At 40.1% G+C, this 23,168-nt stretch overlaps 1 protein-coding gene across 1 annotated transcript in view; it reads right to left on the minus strand.

Annotated features, from left to right (window-relative positions):
* Window positions 1-4,400: 4,400 nt before the first annotated feature.
* Window positions 4,401-23,168, minus strand: part of IQCJ (IQ motif containing J) — a 30,601-nt gene continuing 11,833 nt past the window's right edge. The window contains exons 4-6 of the mRNA XM_021702628.1: window positions 18,442-18,522; window positions 6,790-7,021; window positions 4,401-4,547 (exon numbers count right to left, since the gene is read on the minus strand). Of these exons, the coding sequence (XP_021558303.1) occupies window positions 4,401-4,547; window positions 6,790-7,021; window positions 18,442-18,522 (460 nt within the window). The remainder of the gene's footprint in view (window positions 4,548-6,789; window positions 7,022-18,441; window positions 18,523-23,168) is intronic.

Genomic DNA, 23,168 nt, shown 5'->3' on the forward strand with positions numbered 1-23,168 from the left:
AGTCAGAGTTACACCCTCAAATCCAGCTTTGACAGTAAATAAAGATGAGATTTTGATATCACTCTTCCTAAATCTCTTGCCTTTCAAAATAAGTTCCTAAATCAAGATGGGGAAAAGGAGTTATTTATTGGCTTCCTAAAACTACATCTCCAACACTGTTACATTGTTAACTAGGCTTGTCCTTTTTATTTAAACTCTACCAGCCAGCTACTGTAACAGGTTTTACATGTGAAGTAACTTAATAATATTTGTATTTGCATAATACAGTTCTATATTAAAGGCCTATAAAAAGGAGTGTAAAAATTTCATTGGAAGTTTTCAAAATGCATTGTTCAACTCCTATTAATTTTATTATTGAGCCACTTAGAAATTCCAGCTCTTGGAATTTTTCTTCAATAAGTACTAATTCTAGAACAGCATTTCCTGAAGCGTTCCATGGATTAATAGTCCAATAAGATGTGACTCTTATTGGGATTCATGGTCAAAGAAGTTTGGAAAACATGAAAAATAGTACTGCCCTCCCCCACAAATTCAAAATGTGTATTAGGTTAGGAAGGCTCGAAGAGGTCCTGATATAAATAATTTGGCTTATTTCACCCTTCCCCAATTAACATCCATCAATATCCAATGAAACTAAAATTCCAGGTACCACAATATGGGAAATTCTGCTCTGGAAGATATTTCAGCAGTCAGATTTTTATTTAAAATAATATCTAAAACCTTCTATACAACTAATCAATAAAATGTTATTATCTCCTATAAGTTACCAGTGCATCTGGGACAAGAATTGCCAACCATGACTGGGGAATTATGTAAATTCTGCAAGGGCAGAGGTTGAGTGCATTTGGGTGATCATATCACCAGTGCTTGGCAAAGGCCAGCACACAGTAGTGTTGAATGAGTGAACAGATGATGCAGACCTAATCTAGGGATGTGAATAACTACCCCCTCCCCAGTGATGTCTTATTTACAAAAAGAAAGAAAGTCCCAAAGAGCCTTAGGCCAATGAGGTTCTAGAATAAAAGGAATACAATAGTAGATCTTACTCCAGGGCTACCACATCCAACTTCTCCTTGGATCCTAAAGCATCTTTCATACTCACCCAATGAGTGAAATACTGATTTGTAATTCTGAAACTGGATTTTATAACAGAGGATGCACTTTGAGTCTCAACAAGGGGATTTGACACTCTAGCTCACCAGAGCTGCAAAATAAGGACAGCATCTACATGAGGACAAATGCTGAGAATGGACTTGAGGTAAAATAGAAGGCAAACAAGTTCCTTCTCAACTCTGTTTATCAAAAGTGAGATGCTTAATGCCTAGGTTTTTGCATCTATACCTAAAGGTCAATAACTTTGAGACTGCTAAAGAGGATTGATATTAGTATGGTTGAGTGAGTCTGTTATCAAACAATGAATTGTAAATTTTGCATATCATTCTGAACCCAGAAAATGATCAGTATTAGCAGTCCTCAAAAAAAAAATTTTAATCCCCAAACTGAAACAACATACTTATTTTTAAACCTATTGAGAAAAATGTCCTCAAATCCTTAAGTTAAAAGGACCATTTGGGAAAAGAATCTGTAATATCAACCAATATTCAAAGATATAAAAAGGAGTGTTTTGGCAGAAAGATACCAAATATTTTATATAAGAATATATTAATTCAAACTGTCATATATGGTTATATATTATATAATGTAATTTCTAAAACTTTGGGGAAAAATTTGTTCTCTAAGACTCTAGTTTGAAGAAAAGAGAATTACATCTACTTTTATGTAAATACCAAGAAGTCTTCTCTTTTTACATGTGATTACTACAGTCTCTGAACCAAAGTTTGGGATGAATAGCCTGACAATTTGTGCTATTTGGGGGTCTGAGAAGCAGGATGGAAGATAGAGTTCGGGTACTGAACATTAAAATTCATGGGACCTAAGTTTATAACAACAGCTGGGCATAATACTGTAACTTGTCCCTGACCTGGAAAATCTAGGTTATTAAATTATTAAGTAGCACAAGGCTTACTCTCTAAAATTTCACAGCTTTTAAGACTGCATTGGGAAAAGTCCCAGGAAATCTTCTTTGAGGGTCTGAGTACTCCCTCCAAAAGAAGTGTGACTTTGTAAGAAGCCTTTATCCTTTTAGTCCCAAGATTTTTCATGATGTATTTAAAGCCTGGAAATTGTAAATCTCAAAATGGGCAATAAAACTTGAGGGTAATAAAGTAGTTTGAATGTAGGTGTACATGTCGTGTTTGGCAGACAGAAGCAGTACTGGCTTTTGGTAGCATATTGGGAAGGTGTGGTGGGTCACCTGGCTGCCTGTTGCTAACTATCCAGTAACTCTAGCTAAAAGCTAGGGCAACCCAAGCAGCCCCAACCATATGAGAGCTCCATGGACTTCTCTCCAGGACAACTGAAGTAATGGGGTCTTTAGCTGGCCCAGACCACTGATCTTTGAACCTGCTCAGAACTGAAATTCTTCCTGACCAGTTGTGAAGTAAGGCCTTGTGGCTGGAGTTGTGCAACTGTTGGAAGGGTGCTTTTGCATTGACCTGCCTGAGAGGTGAGGCCACATAACCCTGTTCACCCCAACATGCTGCAGATCCCCCCATTTCTTTTTTTCCCAAATCTGAAGGGAGCAGAGTGAGCTAAGATTGCTTTTACTATGTATATGGGTATGGTCTCTCAGAAGAGGCCTAGTCACTGAGAAGCAAAAATACTTTCACCTGTTTTTATCTTTGGACTTTGAAAATTAGTCTTTAAAAGAAGCAACACTAAAACAAATACTTGATGTATTACTTTGTAATGTACAGCTCCAATCTCAGAACATACATATATATATTCTGGATATATATATTCTAAGACACGATTTGGTTCTCATGGATTCATGAGTCAGAAGCAGGCAGTGTGCCCCTCAATAGGAATAGAGTTAAAAATTCCACTTCTGCTCTTCACAAGCTTTGCAGAGTGTTTTGAACACATGGAGTATTTTCAAGAGCAGATACAGAATCCACTAACATTTATTGAGAGCCTTCAGGGTCCCACACTCTGTGCTACGTTTTACATACGTAGTGCCATTTAATCTTCACAGCAATATCAATCCATCTCTAAGGTGCGTGTTACTTCCAGTTTGCAGATGAAGAATGGTCTCTCAAGTGGTACATCTTAGACTCACAAAAATTGTGGCAGAGCTACTATTAAGTCATGTCCTCTTTACTAAACCAGGGCTTCATTCCATGAGCCACGGAGCCCCCTACAGGCCACACCATAATAATATGGGAACCCATGGGAATAAGTAGGCATGGCCAGGAAGATAGAACCAAATAGAGACAAGTGGGATTGAAAAAGTCTCCAGACAATCCAAAGATTTTTCTGAATTTATCTGAAGGGTATGCTAATGATTTGTGAAAAGGGTACCAAGTCATTTAGAATGTACCATTTTATAGTGATATTCTATTAGACAAATTACAGATTTTTCAGAGCTGGGAACTAAAAGAACAAGTACTTGGTCATATGAAATTGATTAATAAACAATACACAAATCATTTTCCACTATTGTCCTCCATGCAATAACTAATATTTTTATGACAAAAAAGTTCTTTTTTCTCACTTTGATACCCACAAGCTCCATGTCACAATAACTTGCTACTCAAAATTGCTATTTCTAAAATAAATTTTTCTGTTACCTCATGATACATTGTGGTATAAGGACAGTTAATATGCAAATTGCTAACATAATTTCATATATATCTTCCCTCCTGTTGCTCTTTAATTTGGCACTGAGCAGCTGAGGTCTGAAGTTTTAATCAAAGAGCATTGAACGAGGCAATTTATAAAATCAAATGAGGATTCTTTTTTCAATTATTTCATTCACTGTTTATACCTACTAAATTGTGAAACAGTCTTAGAAATGCATTGATGCATGCATTATTTCTTCCTCTGCTTGACTATGTCTAAATGCAGGCTTATTTTCAAGTGGCATAATATAGTAGAATAGTGCAGCATGATGGCTCCAGCTCAATGAGTAACTCAAGGCAAGTTAGTTATCTCTTTAGGTCTCATTTTCATCATCTGTAAAATGGAGATAATAATATACCTCTTACATATGGTCAGTGAGAGGATTTAGTGAAATAATCCACGGAAAGCCATTAGCAAGATGCCTGTCACATAACAAGTACTCAGCTCTTATTAAGATAATGATTATGAGATCTCATACTGAAACATTACTGTTCTTATATATTTTAGAGCACGAATATTCTCAGAACTATATTAACCATTATGCTTAGCCAAAAGAGAGCAAAAGCATGCAAGAGCATCATTCTCAGCTCAGCACAAGGACTTAGCCAAGGTGGACCAGGGCTCATCCTTATCCCCTCCATAAACTTGAGGTCTATTTGTCAGAGAGTAGTAACACTAAGTCTTCCTATTTGGAACTCCCTGAGAATATGTATGAACCCAGTGGGTCTGGTAGGCTGATCAAAGTAGAGCAGAGTCATTTTCCTTTCATGGGGCTGTGACCACCAAAAGATGTAAGAATGAATCTTCTGAAAGAGGTCCCAAACAAAGTGACGATCATGGGAAATAGAACAACCTTAACTAGATATACCAGCTCCAAACAACAAAGCATAAAGTTTTTAAAAATTATGAATTGGATATTTTACCCGCCTGACAAACTAGAGACTTGGGGATATTCCAGCAACTTATATTTTCATATTTTATTTTACATATTTAGTGTCATGTTACTGCCACCATCAATGCCAAAGTTGTTGTTATAATTAATAACCTCTACTAGATTTCTGGGCAGGGTCTGCTTGCTTTCTGAAGCTAATTCCAATAATGTTTTTTGAAAATGTTTTGACTCTCACTGTTTATAGGCAATCAGGAATGAGCCAGACTTCCACACAATGAAAAGAGTTATCCTGGACCCATGAGCACAGAGATAAGGCATGATGATACAGTGGTGGAGTAGGATGCCACTCCCAATTCATTCTGAGACACCTTATAGGAAACCAAACTGCTGGGGACATTTGAGAGAGGACATCTGTTCTACTAAGAAACATCAGGGGACCTGGAGGCCAGGCTAAATTAAATAAAGTAGAACTGTTAGCAAAACTGTGCAAAAGGTATTGCACATCACATTTATATGATGATCCATGGGGGAAGAACGTGCATTTATGCACAAAAATACTTAAGGTGCTAGAATCTAAGTGGTATGGCAAGGTAAATATAAAACAAAGATAGATTATTCCAGAATTTCAATACAGTCAAAAGGTTAACCACCCTAAAGCAACACTAAAACCATCATATGTCACTGGACACAGCAATGGTTGATACTGTCAGGAATTGGGGCTATGAGAAAATACAAAGACAGTAAATCCAAACTTTTAACTCATGGGCGGAATGATTTCTGAGACTCAGTTTCCATCATTCAAATAAAATATTCAGTCACTTAATTTCTATTAAATTAATTCTATTGTCATTCACGGCAAAGGCATCCTAAACACTTAATTTTCATATTATTTTTGACTTGCAAATCATGAGATAAATACACACTTAAGCAACAGACCTTTTCCAATATGGCTCATCAGCACCCTCTAGTGATCGTAAGGCCAGTTCAGACAAGTCATTTCCCCCGCAAAAAAATTGTTTTAAAAAGGCACACAGATTCACTGAGTATTCAATTTCTGCTGTTTGCTAAAAATAGATCTTCTGCCACTGTTATTTGCTCTCAAGTTACTGCTCTCTCTTTAGAATCCATAACAGATAAAACTGTTTATTAAAGAACATGCAATGCAATCATCTGAAAACATGTCAAAGCAACCTTTGTTTGATCCAAATGTGAATACATTATTTTGGCTGCTGGGGAGCCCTTTAACCACTGAATAAACATGATTACAAAGGAGTCAAGAAACATGTTTTTTTGAAAATAATAACACTTGTATAGTTACTTCATTTCTCTTCCTAACTTCTTTCTGTGTATTCCAGTGACTATCATACATGATCACAATGGCCATATTCACAATACTCTGTATTACAGTTACCCGATCACTTATTTCCTACCACATTTGGTATAGGTTTGTTTTTGTTGTTGTTGTTTTTTAAATAAAGACTTCCAGCAGATGTTCCCATTCCTTCACTGTGTACCAGGGTTCTTAAACAGGTGGCCTCTGGGATAATTGTGATCTGCAGGCATGGTCTAGTTGCATTTTAAATTTTCTTACTAGTTGCCAACATTTAAAAATCTGAATTTCTGGCATCCCTTAAGAGAAGAAACAACATTTGGCAGTGTCTGTCTGTCCAGCATCCCTGCATAGCAACATATCTGGGATGCAAGTGGGGCTACCCCTTTAGGTAAGGCCTGTGTTCTTCAGTAGCCAGTCACAGCTTAGCCCACATCAGCCACAACGGTTTCTTACCCGGCCCCTGTAGGCATTTGAGTTGCAACTCCTGAGTTTGTGACCCCTTTGAAGTCTTCCTGTAAAAGTTCTCTTTATAATCCTATAACCAAACTAATCTTCTATCATATTAGCACAACAAAACTCTATCAGAGGCACAGACTAAAGGGAACACACTGTTATAAAGAAAAGGAAAAGGATATTCTTAGTAATAGAGGAATGCAAACACACAAATGAGTAGTTTAGGTTGAGGTCAAATACAATCGATTCTCTCAGACTTGATGAAGTACACTTCACGCTTATGAATCATGTCTTCATTCTCAGATGACAAAACACTCACCATGGGTTCAAATATAGCAAGTAAGCAATGTAGATACACCTAACAACAAACCACCTGCTCACATCTCAACATTTCCTTCTTGGAACCCAAGACCTGGTGATCAAATGACTGGCCCATCAGGCCATAAAAAGGAAACATGGCACTCACGGGTGTGCTGCTGTCTGAGAAGGTGTTCATGCTGACAGAGCTGCTCAGCTTCTCCGAGGACACAGAGGGTGGGGATGGGCTCCTCTTCTCCAGGGGGTCCTGCCTCTGCAGGTACTCACGCCAGGCTCTCTGAATGCTGGAAAAACAAAACAAAACAGCACGTGCTCTGTCACTACCTGGTCACAGCCCACAGACTCAGAAAAGCACAAGGTGTCTGAAGAAATTGGCTTTGGAGACAGGGAAAATGTAGCACATAGAATGTGACACGGGAAATCAGAAGACCTGTACCGGTTCTCTATTTTACTGATTTGACAGTCACAGACTAAGCCAAATCATCTTAGTCAGAAAAAGTCATCAAAGTGAAACTGGCCTGCACATGTAAATGTACTTTGATTTATGGGAGGTAAAATCTTTCAATTTCTCATCCTATATTTCAAATGAAAATAATAAATAGGTTGACATATCACTTATTCATGCACTAATATAGCCTTGTTGAGGGACTCTTCTGAGCCAAGGTCAGCCTTAGGTGCTGCACAGTGACTGCAACGCAGCTCTAGAGGGTGCCATATGCACAGACCTCAAGGCCAAGAAAATCCCATGATGCTCTATAGTGTAGTCTACTTGGCCAAACGCAGTGGCCCTGCTCTGGGGACAAGACAGTCAAGAGCCCTGTGGTCATGAATTTTTACATACTGTGGAAGGAAATGGGTAATATATGATAAGTAAATAAAGGAATGGACAGAGAGGACAGAATATCTGAAAGTTATATGAACTATTCAAAAAACTAAAATAACACATTAGATTAGGTGACTATTTGAAATTTTACCCAAGGAAGCTTTTTTATTTCCTGTGATTAGTATCAAAACAAAGTCATCTGCTTCGAATAATAGAAAGCTCTTCTTTGTGAAAGCTAAGTAATTTTTTTCCGCCTGGACTGGTTTCTAATCTTTGAGATTAACGTCTAGTTTTTCACAGTGATCAGTGAACCTGGAAATTAACCAAACATGAAGACCAATTTTTAAGAATCAGCCTTTTAAAATAGTTTTAAATAGTTGCATTAATTCCATTACTATCTCTTCTAGACTCCTGGAAGTATCTGATCTTCTATAATTCTTCCCACACACAATTAAGGCAATTAAAGTTGTTTCTCTATAAACAAACTGATTTATTTTCACTTGGCTAGAATGGTTCAAAGATGATTAATTCTCAGTAATCAGAGGATAGAAAGGCCACAAAAATGCTACCATGTTACTAAATTTATACCTGTCCCCTAATTTATTAAGGCTCTGAATTATAATGCTCAAGGTAAAGTCCAAAAGCTGCAGTTAAACAATACCTTTGGGTAAAGGCCAATTTCCCCTGAAACTATGAAACATAAGCTTCAGGGGCCCTTACAGGCCAGGAGTTTCTTCTAAGATCCTATGAGCGGCTCTTCATGGCTTGTATAAAATTGCAAAAGTAGATACCTTCTAGGGTTTTTTTAAAGAGGGCTCCAAATTATATATACACTTCAGACCCTATTAAGGCAGGATATGGCCCTGCTTTGGATTATATGTGGTCACTGTTTTATTATACAAGGCTTGCTCCAAAATATATCCTTATTTATTTACTTTTATTTGGTTTAAAGATTTTAAACGGAATCTCAAAGAAGGTTCTGTAAGAGTTTGTTAGTCTTGTTGCTTCTTCAGGGACCCATTTTATTAGGGAGTAGCAAACTTTTGGAAACTGTTAATAATTTCTACATCATCTGAAGTGCTTAGGGTCTTCCAGAGTCCTGCTAATAAGTTCTGCCACTGGAGGGCACCTAAAGGTTGTAAACCTGCCCATCAAGGGCTTAAAAAAAAGTGACATTGTAAAGGCTATTTAAAAAACATAAAACAGTAACAAGGCATGGAATACCCACACATTTATATTGAGGTGTTCCTCTCTCTCTCTCTCTCTCTCTCTTGCTTGCTCATAGTCTTGATTATTCAGAAAATATAGAAAGAAAATGTAGTAGCCGTTTGAGAGTTTACATTTTAGTTTATTGAACACCAGGGGGCAGTGTGACACCTTTAAAGAACCAAACAAATAATGCCAGGCAAAACTGGAGTGAGATCAACAAAGGTGAATTTTCACGTAAAGTATCCCCTTCCCCTTCCTGGTTCTATGGTGCCTGGAAAGTGACTTATCAGTTTTCTTAAGTCAGAGATTAAGAAGGCAACATTCCTTTCTTCCAGGTGGGTGGATATCCTCTTTTAGTTGACAGAGAATGCGACAAAATTGAATACCTTTAAAATGTGTATTAAAATCACCTATAAGCCTCCTCCCTCCTTAATACAAAAGCTATTTTAATTTTTGAATACTTACCTTACTATCCTTGTCCACATATATGGAAACAATTTTACTTAGTTGAAAGCATATTATACTATATTTTATTCTTTTTTAACTCAGAAGTTAAAAATGAGAGGCCAGTCACTTCACTATTATCTAAATTGCTACATTGGATATTTTTTAAACGGTGGAATCATGCTATTAGTACTTTCTGAATCATAGGAAACTATTTACATCACACACTGCTTACTCCCATTTGACCACTTTGTAGATTAAATTGTTCTATAATTAGCTCTCTGAATACAATCTCCAAATGCTATTTTACCGAAAGAGGGAATTAAAACAAAATGTAGAAGCACCTCATCCCTCAGTCATGGAAAATCACTTTTCAGCCTTCTTATCCCAGCTGTACCACAATTCCTACTCACAAGTCTCCTTTAAGGCTGCAGGGTAAGTCCTGAACACCAACTACCTTGACATTTTTATTTCTAAAACTAAGCCTTGCTATCAATACAATTCTTTAAAGGCTGGTTGCAGTAAAGGAACACATTGTGTGTGTTCCTATATTTTGAATTATAAATATAGAGGCTTATTTCAAAGTAGATGAGAAATACATTTTTCAATAATTTTTTTGCTTGTCCAGCTCCTGTTTGTCTTCCATGTCAGGGATGGTGTCATCGCCTGCCTCTGCCATCTCTCTATACATCCCCATTTGTTTCACAGTGCCAGTGGCTCCCTCCTGCACTCACAGCCACTTGGGAACTTACAGCTGGTGCAGTCCTGGTTGTCACTGGCTGTCCTTACCTACAAGGTATCCTTGCCTAGAAGACAGAGCTCTGCGAGCTGTGATGCTTAGAGGAGGTTCCAGGGAGTCCTGGTGCTTTAAGTAGCCTTGAAGGATGGAGGGGATTTAGATTGATAAGAAGGAGGAGGAAAGGCCTTTGGGCAAAGCCTCGGAGGTGAGGGTACCAGGCAGAAGGCAGGAGGTTCCCAGAGGAAAGTGGTAGGGCATGAGGCTGTGAAGATTGGAGAAGCATCCCAGATGTCTCCGAGGGCGAGGCTGGGGGCAGACTGGGCAGTTCCTGCCCCTTGGGAGAAGGAACCCCATCTTGGCACAGTTGACTGTTGCCAGATCTTACTACTTATCAAGAACAGTCAGAAATCTGGTTTTTATTTGAAAGTTACTAGTTTTTAAATGTTACCAAATAATTTTTACAACTTCAAAATACATTATTACCCAAGTAGGCTAAATTTGGGGATGGGAAAAAAGGATACCATCAAAGAAGACAGAAGTCTGAGTATCTTGGGAGGTAACATCTAATTACATATAGCTCTTTTTATGTGTATTCTCCCATTCAATCCTTACCACAAGTGGAATGTGAGGAAGGCACTATTACCATCATAATGGTAGTTTTTGCCTGCCCAACATTAATTTTTCTTTCATTTTGTTCCAGCACTCACCTTTCACTGGGGACCCACCAATCCATGGCCACAATGTTGGGAGAGCCCACACGAGAATGAAGCTATAATATCCTGAGCAGAGCTTACAGAAGAAGGAGGACAGAGATGTCTGATGATGCTTGATTACCTGGGTCTATATATGCTTGAAGCACATTAGCCCCTGGATGTTTCTGTTAGGTGATCCAATATAATCTCTTTTTAATACATAAGTTAGTTTGAGTTGAGTTTCTTTTACTCACAACCAGGAGTCCTCGACAAGTTTCAGGAAACAAGAGGGGAGCTAACTGACAGACCCGACATTTGGACCGGATCCCCTGTCTTTCCATTACATTGTGCTCCCCCCTCATGGTTCAGCAAAAGGCAGAAAGGGAGAGGAAATCAAGGTGATGGATTTGGCGTGTCACATTTTGACTTTGAGTAGATAAATAGAACCCCTATTTGTTTAAGCCTGTTTAATTTTCTATGTGTGACTAAAAGCTACCCTAACAGATAAGCCATGTTTTCATTATTTGGTGTCTGCCTCAACCCTGTATCCTGTCACAAACCTGCCCAAAGGCCAGCGAAGGGCCACTGCATGCAACAGGCAGGTTTTCCGCAGAATTTGCCTGTATCTCTAAGCCTGCTTCCACTCCATTCCAGTTTCTGCCTAGTTTGTAACTCCTGACTTCATTTGATTGTTGATACTTCCTAAGCATCATGGACTTATGCCCTTCTGGATCTTTCTGCAGGTTCCTTCACCAACACCTATGACCACCTTGATGGTCAGGAACTCCCAAATCCCTCACAGATGGAATTTGGGCAACTTAGGCCTTTTCTCTAGAACACTCTTTCTGAAGATTGAGAAAGCACTTTAGAAATAAGGCACACAGAAGCTACTTAGTCTATGGAAGAGACCAGTGGCTCTCTGAGATATTAACCATGCAAAAAGAGTGTCAGATTAGGCTAATCCAGGTAACTCTTTTCCAAGAAGTCTTCTTCCTCCACTAGACTGTGAATCCCTTGAGGGCAGTGTCCATCATGTTGCCACAGTTCTAGAAATATGGTTAGTAGGTGATCAACAAATATATTCTCCTAATATTGTAGTCCAGGAATAACTCAATAAATCCTCAAAGAAGAAAAAGTTTTACCTCATGAGGAAGTGTGCTTAGAAACTAAACGTGTTTATTATATTCCTCAGCTCTGTGACCTCTGTTTAGAACTTTCTTTTATTTTCCATCTCTTTACTGAAGTTCTCACTGTGCTCACCCATTCTCCTCCCAAGTTCAGTGAGTACTTTTATGAGCATTAAATTCTTTATTATATAAATTACTTATCTCTGTTTTATTATATAAATTACTTATCTCTGTTTAAGGTTTTCTTTTTTGTTGGTTTTGTTTTGTTTCCTGAAGCTTTATCTTGTTCTTTCATTTGGAACATGTTCCTCTGTTTCTTCATTTTGCTTGATACTCCCTACTGGTTTCTGTGTGTGAGATGAAACAGCCACCTCTCTGAGTCTTAAATGGCTGGCCTTGTGCAGCAGATGAACCCTGCCCTAGCAGTTGGCTGTCTCTCAACCTTTGTGACATCCAAACAGCCCATTTTATTTCTAATAGCTCCCAGTAGCAGAAGGTGTGCCAAGACCCATAAGTGTCCTAAGGGGGAGGCTCATAATCAGAACCTGAATTCAGGCTGATTGGAAGCCAAGCCCTCAGGCAGCAGCTTTTAAAGTATGCAAATATATACATTCCTGTGGGGCTACAGTTGTAAACTCTGTTGGCTTCCAGAGCCAGGTGATCTGGAGATGTCCCCTGGGTGGCAATAGCAAAATGTGGGGCTCTAGACGAGTGTATTATCTCCTTTCTGGGAGATTTGGGTGAGCTGCAGTGAGGTGTAGAGAGCGCACAAAGATGGCATCCCCAGGCCTATATTCCCTGGGAGCATCTCTGTAGCCTATAGATGTGTGCCAAATCTGAAGTCTGCCCCTAAGGCCCAAGCTCCAGGTCAAGCAAATAGACCTCTTTCACAGAGAGGCTAAGGGTGTGTTTCATCTGCTGTCTATTCAGGGCCCTAGGGCGGTAGCCTGCCAAGAATTGTCTTTCCAGCTGTTACAGTCCCACAGGACCCAGGAATGCGAGCCCCCTGGCCACCAGGGCCAAGCGACCAAGAGGTTTCCCCTGGTCAGCTGCAAAACCCAGGGCACCAAATGTAAAGGCCGGGACACCAGACATGTATAAGAGCTCCCTTCCAAGACACATTAGGGCTCCGGAGTGTGGCAGAGGGACAGTTCAAGGACAGTGCCTGCCCTCTGAGGACTTAGAAAAGGTTGATAGGCAGTCCTTCAATGTGTGTTTAATTAAAAGTCTGCCCTTCAGGTTGCAGCTATGATGATAAGCTAATAGGCCTCTTTCACATCAATACTGAGCTCCTGGGTCTGTTGCCTCTTGCTGTGCCCCTGGGGCGGTAGCTGTTTAAGACTCTTCCTCTGTTGGTTACAGTCCTATGGGGACGGCTAGTGCCACCAGAGCCAGGCGGTATAGAGACATCCCCTGGCAGCAGCAGCAAAAATCAGGGCCCCAGACAAAACTATTAGCTCCTTCCTCTAAGATTCCAGTGAGCTGGAGCAAGGCAGAGGGACAGCACAAAGATGGCATCCACTGGCCTCCATTCCCTGAGACCCGCTCTGTAGGCTCCCAGATATGTTTAAAACCAGAAGCCTGTCACTCAGGCCAAAGCTCCTGGACCAGCAAATAGACCTCTTTCTCAGAAAGGTGGATGTGTGTTTCAGTCTGCTGTCTATGCAGTGCCCTGGGAGTGGTGGTCTGCCAAGAACTATGTCTAATTGCCATAGTCCCGTGGGATATAGGACCTCTTTCTCAGAGAGGGAGAAGAGGGAGAGGGAGAGGGAGAGGGAGAAAGAAAAGAGAGAGAAAAAAAGTCAAGAAATAAAAAGAAAAAATTTAAAAAGATGGTGCCCACTAGCTTTAGCAAGGCAGAGAGCAGGAAGATGGCTCCCACCATTCTCTGACCCGAGAGAAAATCCCAGCAGGCCTCTGGCTCTCAGACCCATACTTCAAAATTAGGAGACCAGTCTTTTTCACATAAAGTCTGGGCACTTTTCAAAGGGCTACTTCTGCATGGGGTCCTGGGACAGGTGAGTCTGCGCACAGGCCCTTTAAGAGCCCTGCCTCAGGTGGCCATAGCCCTGCAGGTCTCATGGGCATTGGAACCCCTCTGATCTTCGAAGCCAAATGTTTTGCAGGCTTGTCTTTCAGGTGCTGGTCTTAGTATTTGGGGTGCCTGATGTACAGTACAATCCTTCATTCCTCAGGAGGAACTTCTGTATTTTGAGTTCCCTCCTGACTGTGAGTCACTGTACTGGGGTTGGGGTTTACTGAAAGATTATGTCCCAGCCTTTCCTACCTGTTTTGATGTGGTTTCCCTCTCGTTTGCCCGATATAAAGGGGTTGCTCTGCCAGTTTTTAGGTTTGTTTTTTTTTCCAAGGGATATTGTTCCATATGTAGCTGTAAATTCAGTATGTCTGTGGGAGGAGGTGAATTCAGGATCTCCTGCATTAGCCATCTTGAACTGAACTCCCCAGAAACTAAGTGTGTTTACAGAGATACAAGTTTTGCTCAGTTTACTTCTCATTAGTTGTGCTCTTTGGGCAGAATACTAACATTACTGGCCTACATTGTGCTTACCCACAAAATAGTAATAACAATAACCTCTGTGCAATTCTTGTAAGGAATCTAAGTCAGCCTCAAACCTGTGCTAATCATATACATTGATATGATATGCTGGGTTCCTAAGGATCCTTAAGGGCAATATTTTATTAGCCCAATTTGGCATAAAAACATGATTGGAAACAGTATAACTCCATGGAAAAGATACATTAGGTCATTTTTTTTTTTAAATTTTCTCATTGAAAGCTCATTACAATCCTTTTTGACATGGTTAGTGTTATCATTTTATAGAGGCATGCAACTGTGGCCCAGATAGGTAAGCAGTGTTCCCAAGGTCACACAGTGGGTAAAGAGCAGAGCTGGGATTTCTCCTATTTGCTCTAACTCCAAGGTCTATGCTCTCAACCATTCTTCCCTCATGTCTTCTTTAAATTAAACTTTTGACCAAAGTTGATAGGCATTACTCTCAAACAAATGACATTTAACAAGGCTTTATCAAGAAATATCTTTGAAATTCTTCTGGGAATTGTCGTTTTCTTCCAGTGTAGACACTGTCTACACTGTCTGTCTGTCTGTGTATGTGTGTCTCTCTCTCTTTTATAGAATCTAAATGTTGTTTCATCACTAGATCATCAAATACATTAATAAAAAATGAGAGAAATTGGACACATTTAACAAGCAGATGTTCAAAAAATGACTTGTAGTCAATAGATGCCTATGTTGTCCATAACAAAATAAATATTTTGCTAAAACATCAGGAGAGGGATTGCACACAGTTAATGAACAACTGTTAAGTGATGGTTTGTATTCAGAAGATGCGTTTTAGATCTTACTACAACATATAACATGTGACCCCCCCATGTGAAGGGTAGCAGTTTTATGGGATTTGGAGAGTCTGTTTCCTTCCTTTTAGTCAGGCCACTGTGCTAGAGCCTGTGTTCCTTTGATGTGTGCCTTCATCCCCAGGCCCTCATTCCAGCCTTGCCTCTTAAGAATACATTTGTCTTTAGTCTTAGAGTTGCGTTGAGAGCCTTTACTGTGGTGCTTTCACTATTACTTTTGCTTTCACTAAATTTTCTGACTTGAGAGGCTTGCCTTTGCTTGATCTTCAGAAAACCTGCCTTTCACCTCCCCAAACGACTTTTTATTAATAGCTGTGCAACCTTGATTGCTTCTTCCCTTTTGACACAGTCCTTTAATCCTTCAAGTCTAAAACTCAAAATTACCCGTTAACGGTTGCATTCATGAACCAGGTAATATACCCTTCCTGACATTTCCTCTAAATTCCACCCCCACACTCACATGTGTTCTTTCCCTGCAGGTCTCTACTTCTTTCCACTGATACTTTGCACTCCACATAGAGGTTGAGGCTTTCTTATCAAATTGTTTTTTTTTCAGTTGGCCTGAGTGTGAGGAAACAACTAAGACTTTCCTGCCCCATCCAACCCTGACCTCAAGTTCTTACTAGTGCAGGTATATGATGGAGGCAGCCCACACTTGAGAACAGTTCTCATCTTCCTTATTGTCTTTTATGTTCACAGATTGGCCTGCCAAGGTGCATCCCACCTCAGGGCTTGCAGAGGTTGGACTGTCCAGAAAAACCTTCATTGGAACCTACTAACCCTCTCCTCCTTGTCAGGGAAGGGAAAGGAAAGTTTCCAGGAAAGCAGATTTTATAGCATAGTAAATCCTCACTTCCCTCACTTCTCTCGATGTTCAGCAGGTTCCCACCAACAAAAGCCAGAAGACCCTGAAAGGAAGCCTGTGAAGTCTGACAGTGACTCTGGAACCTGGGACAAAGCCCCATCTTTCATAGCCAGTGCTCTGCAGGTCTAAAGAAAATCCCTTGGGAAGTGGAAATGAGGGTTTGCCAAGATCCACCCTTTTGAGGATGCCAAGGTCAGTCTGAGGGAGACAGTCCCAGCAGAGCAAGGGACACAATGAAAGGCACAGCCTACACCATTGGTGGGGACTTAGGGGAGACCAAATGACCCTTCTCACAGAGCCCCAACCCTTAGAGCTATTTTTAAGGAATCAATGCCTAGGAGCTAAGTGTTTCGCATTAATGGGAATCCTGGGGCACATAAGGGGTGGGAGAGGTAATACCAAGGAGAAAGGGCAACTAGGAAGAGGAGAGAATACAGAGGAGAGCAAGCTGCACAGCTGTAGGAAAGATCTAATGTGTTTAGAGGGGAGATGTTCAACCTGTCATGAGTGTTAAGAATTTAAAAGCCAGATTAGACAAGTGTCACTGAACTGGAGTCCCCGATGGGACTCAAATTCCATTATTGGACAAGATTAAGTTTTCTCTCCCTCATCCCCCTCCAGTGAGTGGAAATGGGGTTCAGAGTTATTAGAAGAGATAAAAACATTCTGTTTTCACCTTACTGAGCTGAGACTCCTCCATCAAGCCAGCTACAGGGAAAGTCCCAGACTCTCTGAGCTGGCTGGAATCTCAGCCAGAGAGTTTTTTTTTCTTGCCTGCTCCTTCTCCTGGCACCTGCCCCTCTGCCTACATCTTAGGGATGATGAAAACCAAAAAAGACTGGAGAGGTTTCCTAGCTTCATTTCAGCATTCAAAACAAACACTCTAATTTTTCACACAAACAACTTTCCATTCTAGCACTTTTTCATTTAAAAGGTTGCATAAAATGTGGTAGCCTGATTTATTATTCATTTAGTAAGCATGACACAGAGTTTCCTAGTGAGGGACCTAACAGATTCAGAAGCCATCTTTGAATTTTATCTTGACGGTATCTCTATGTTCTCACTCAGAGACAAGCTTTTTATTGATAACCAGGGTTAATGTAAATTGGCAGGGGTTTATGTTAATATTTGCTTTTATCCAGCAGGATATTATATATCTGCATCATTTTTGTTCCTAAATCCATGGCTTATTGTTCTTCAAAGTTATACACCTCAAGGCTCCCTTCTTCAGGGTGACTTATTTTCTAAAAGATTTCTCTTTGGGCTTTTCTGCAAATAATCAGTGGTCCTAGCCAAGCTCAGACATGTTTAAATTCTCGGATACATGCCTCTCAGAGTGTTAAGCTGTGTGTGTGTGTGTGTGTGTGTGTGTGTGTGTGTGAGATATTACATAGGATCTCACTGAAAATTTTTATATGCACCCCTGAGGGAAAATCAGAATGGGAAAGGATCACAGAAAGCAAGCATAGTTTAAAATTGCTTCTAAGGTGATTATGATAGGTCCCTTCTTTACTTAAATATGGTCTTAGAAAGTTGCTATTTTGTTCTAGAATATAGCCTGTCTCACTTTGGAAGTTGCCTGTTTCATTTTTGTTAATATTAAGGTGTTCTTAGCAGTATCTTTTTAAATAAAAGATTTATTTATTTATTTGGGAGAGAGAGGATGTGAGCAGGGGACGGGGCAGAGGGAGAAGGAGAAAGGTAATCCCAAGCAGACTCTGTGAGGGGCCCCTGAGGTGGGGGCCCTGACCCAGGACTGAGGCAGAGCTTGATCTCAAGACCCTGAGATCATGACCTGAGCTGAAATCAAGAGTCAGATGCTTAACTAACTGAGCCATACAGGCATCCCTTCTTAGCACCCTCTTTATGTAACAGTCATTTGTAGTGGGGAAGGGGACTCACATTTGGCCTTATTAAGAGAGAATAAAAAGGAAAATGACAGGAAATGAAGAGAAAAAGAAGAGATATTTTTCCAAAATATATGGATGAGAGGTGGAATGGAAATAGGAGGAAGAGGATTGAAAGTGTGTGTGTGTGTATATATAATAAGGAAATGGCCCAATGTAAAAATAGCCAAGTTATTCCAAGGTGGAATCAACAACATAACTGAGATGAAAGACAGTGGAAAATGCGAGTGGATGCTGAAGAGCTGCACTGTGCCTAAAAAGGGAAAAACCAAGAAATGAGGACATAGTGACAGTAAAATAATCCCCCAAACTATCCAGCAGATGGTGCTGTTTGCCCAAAACAGTTTTGTTGCTGCTCAGAACAAAGAAGAAATAATGTTCAACATATAGATGTGAAATAAATAAATCCTTAATTCTTGTACTCCCAAATACCAGAGTAGTCTAGAAGTTCATAAAACAAGAACTGTAAAACTAATGCTTTAATGTAAACTTTGAAATAACTTACATTTTCACCTTTGATTCCAGGGGCTGTAGATTGAGGTGATATTTTTCAATATTATTCTCCATATCCATGGCCATCTGGTGACTAGAAACAGAAATAATGGCTCAATATAGCTGAACCTAGACAACCTTTATAGCAATAAAACTGCTAATTTATATTTATTTGAAAAAGCAGATATACATCCAATTTTGTTCATTTTAATTAATCCACAGAGGCTTAAAGGTTGCTATTGATGGATAATGGATAAATAACCATACCATAAAAAGAAAATATTGTTTTGCCTTTTACCTTTTCTGTTCTTTTGATTTTTACTCCTTAGCTCAACATTCATATTTAAGGCATGAAAGTCATTTCCTTTAAGCAAAGAAGAAAACAAAATATTGGGCCATTTCAAGGGGAGAAAAAAACATAAGGAGAGTATTATAAATCCCATGGCATTGTCTAAGTTGTAGAGAGGATCTCACTCATTCTCACCCCAATGGTGCCACTGCCATTGAACCTCTCCTCCTTTCATTCTGTAAGCTTTTGCAGAGCTCCCGCTATGAACAAAGCATGAATCCCCACCCTGAAAAACTCCTGGCAGGGGTCTATAGATATATGATCACTGCTCCTATGGGTTTATTAGGCAATCACTGGGTGCTACAATGATCAAGGAAGATTTCATGGAGATGGTGGTAATTGATGTGGGTTTTGAAGAATGGACAGGAATTAGGTAAGTTGAGATGTGAAAGGTAATACATATGAGAGAGAGATTAAAACAAAGGATTAGAGGTGAAAAATTTCAGGCTATTTTCAGAAAGAGCAATTTGGTGAAAATGGAGGATAAAAGTAGGAAATATGTTTGGATAAGCAGAAAACTAGTAGTCATTGGCCACAAATTGTATATAAAACACTGTCATAGATATTTTACATGTATTATCTTATTCAATTCTCACAGTAGCCTCTACCAATTAAGTATTTTCCCCATTGTACAGCTGAGAAATCTGAAGCTCAAAGAGATTATGTTTGAGCAGGGAAGAGCAAGATAGTGGAGGAGTAGGAGACCTGGATTTCATCTAGTCACAGGAATTCAGCTACATAGGGATCAAACCATTCTGAACACCTAAGAACTCAACAGGAGATCGAAGAAAAGAATAGCAACAACTCTCTGAACAGAAAAGCGACCACTTTCTGGAAGGTAGGACGTGCGAAGAAGTGAATCCAAGGTGATATTTGGGAGGATACACAGCAGGGGAGAGGGCCTCCAATGGCCGCTTCTGGCAAGTGACAGAGCAGCGGAGCACAAAATTGGAATTTTTTAGAAGTCTACTCTGCTGAGGGACGTTGCTCCAGTGGCTAAGCAGGGGATGGAACCCTCGCGGGACAGTGTGGTCTCAGGACCCTCGGGGTCACAGAAAGACTGGGGGTGTCTGAGTGCAGCAGAGCTCCCAGGTATTGGAGCGGGGAAGCCAGCTGCAGAGACGGAGCCGAGGAGTGGGCTCTCAGCTCGGGGTTGCCATAAACCATGACCCGCTGTGCAGTCGGGCCACTGCTCTTCCAGCAGGGACCCAACAAGTGACAGATCTGGGGAGACTCTCCTTCCACCCCTGGGAGGAGTGGCATGGGAGTGCACCGTGGGGATCTGCTGGGTTTGGAGACTACACACAGGGTCGGGTGCCAGAGATAGAAATGCTCGGTCACAGGCCGGGTGAGCACGGAGTGCAGCCGGAGACCGGGGAGATGGGAGTGACTGACTGCTTTTCTCTGGGGGCGCACTGAGGAGTGGGGCCCCAAGTTCTCAGCTCCTTCGGGGCAGAGATTGGGAGGCCACCATTTTCACTCTTGTCCTCCAAAGCTGTATGGAAAGCTTGCAGGGAACAAAAGCTACCGAGAGCAAACCGGAGCAGATTACTTAGCCCGGACCGGCAAGGGCGGGGCAATTCCACCTCCAGCAAAGACATTTGGGAACCACGGCAACAGGCCCCTCCCCCAGAACAAGAACAGCCAGCCAAGACCAAGTCTGCCGATCAATGAGAATGGCAGAACGCCAGCGCTAGGGGAATACTGCATAGAGAATTCATGGCTTTTTTTCCCATGATTCTTTAGTCTTTCAAAGTTAAATTTTTTTAACTGTATTTTTTTTTTAATTTTTCTTTTTCCCTTTTTCAACCAACATCTTATCAATCCCTTTTTTAAAAAAATTTTTTTTATTTTTCATTTTTAGAGTCGTATTATAGCCCTTCATAGTAGTTACCCTTATTTTTGGTATATATATAAGTTGTTCTCTCTTTAAAATTTTGTGGTACAGTTTCTTCTAACAGATCAAAATATACCCCAAATCTCTAGTGTATGGCTTTGTTCTAGTCTTCTGCCTGATCACATTCTCTCCCTTTTTTTTTTAAATCCTCTTCTTTCTTTTTTCAACCAACTTCTTATCTTATCAATTCCTTTTATAAAATCTTTTATAATTTTCATCTTTACAGTTATATTCCATCCATTCATCGTATTAACCCTTATTTTTGTACATATATAAGTTTTTCTTTCTTTAAAATTTTGGGAGGCACTTTCTTCTAACAGACCAAAATATGCCCAAAATCTAGTGTGTGGCACTGATCCATGCACCAGGCTGATCATATTTGATCATATTCTGTTTTCTTTGTTTTGTTTTGTTTTTGCTTGTTTTTATCTTTTTCTTTTTTTTCTTTCTTTCTTTCCCTTTCTTTTCCCTCGATTTCAGGTCTTTTCTGATTTGTTTAGTGTATATTTCCTGGGGATGTTGTTACCCTGTTAGCATTTTGTTCTCTCATTCTTCTATTCTCCTCTGGACAAAATGACAAGATGGAAAAAATCACCTCAACAAAAAGAACAAGAGACAGTACCGACTGCCAGAGATCTAATCAATACAGACATTAGTAAGATGTCTGAACTAGACTTCAGAATGATGATTTTAAAGATACTAGCTGGGCTTGAAAAAAGCATGGAAGATATTAGAGAAACCCTTTCTGGAGAAATAAAAGAACTAAAATCTAACCAAGTCAAAATCAAAAAGGCTATTAATGAGGTGCAATCAAAAATGGAGGCGCTAACTGCTACGATAAATGAGGCAGAAGACAGAATTAGTGATATAGAAGACCAAATGATGGAAAATAAAGAAGCTGAGAGAAAGAGAGATAAACAACTACTGGATCACGAGGGCAGAATTAAAGAGATAAGTAATACAATAAGACGAAACAATATTAGAATAATTGGGATCCCAGAAGAGGAAGAAAGAGAGAGGGACAGAAGGTATATTGGAGCAAATTATAGCGAGAACTTCCCTAATTTGGGGAAGGAAACAGGCATCAAAATCCAGGAAGCACAGAGAACCCCTCTCAAAATCAATAAAAATAGGTCAACACCCAGACATCTAAGAGCAAAACTTACAAGTCTCAGAGACAAACAGAAAATCCTGAAAGCAGCTCAGGAGAAGAGAACTGTAACCTACAATGGTAGAAACATTAGATTGGCAACAGACCTATCCACAGAGACCTGGCAGGCCAGAAAGGACTGGCATGATATATTCAGAGCACTAAATAAGAAAAATATACAGCCAAGAATACTATATCCAGCTAGGCTGTCATTGAAAATAGAAGGAGAGATAAAAAAACTTCCAGGACAAACAAAAACTAAAGGAATTTGCAAACACAAAACCAGGCCTACAAGAAATATTGAAAGGGGTCCTCTAAGCAAAGAGAGAGCCTAAAAGTAACATAGGCCAGAAAGGAACACAGACAATATACAGTAACAGTCATCTCACAGACAATACAATGGCACTAAATTCATATCTTTCAATAGTTACCCTGAATGTAAATGGGCTAAATGCCCCAACCAAAAGACACAGGCTATCAGATTGGATAAAAAAAACAAGACCCATCGATATGCTGTCTGCAAGAGGCTCATTTTAGACCCAAAGACACCCCCAGATTGAAACTGAGGGGGTGGAAAACCATTTACACCATGCTAATGGACACCAAAAGAAAGCTGGGGTGGCAATCCTTATATGATTAGATTTTAATTTAATAAGATTTTCTAATTACAAATTAGATTTTTTTTTAAAGATTTTATTTATTTATTTGAGACAGAGAGAATGAGAGACAGAGAGCATGAGAGGGAGGAGGGTCAGAGGGAGAAGCAGGCTCCCTGCCGAGCAGGGAGCCCGATGTGGGACTCGATCCCGGGACTCCAGGATCATGACCTGAGCTGAAGGCAGTCGCTTAACCAACTGAGCCACCCAGGCGCCCTACAAATTAGATTTTAAACCAAAGACTGTAATAAGAGATGAGGAAGGACACTATATCCTACTTAAAGGGTCTATCCAACAAGAAGATCTAACAATTGTCAGTATCTATGCCCCTAACATGGGAGCAGACAATTATATAAGGCAATTAATAACAAAAGCAAAGAAACACATTGACAACAATACAATAATAGTGGGGGACTTTAACACCCCCCCTCACTGAAATGGACAGATCATCTAAGCAAAAGATCAACAAGGAAATAAAGGCTTTAAATGACACACTGGACCAAATGGACTTCACAGATATATTCAGAACATTCCATCCCAAAGCAACAGAATACACATTCTTCTCTAGTGCCCATGGAACATTCTCCAGAATAGATCACATCCTAGGTCACAAATCAGGTCTCAACCGGTACCAAAACATTGGGATCATTCCCTGCATATTTTCAGACCACAGTGCTTTGAAACTACA

The sequence above is a fragment of the Neomonachus schauinslandi genome, chromosome 1 (assembly GCF_002201575.2).
Source record: "Neomonachus schauinslandi chromosome 1, ASM220157v2, whole genome shotgun sequence".
NCBI classification, from domain to species: Eukaryota; Metazoa; Chordata; class Mammalia; order Carnivora; family Phocidae; genus Neomonachus; species Neomonachus schauinslandi.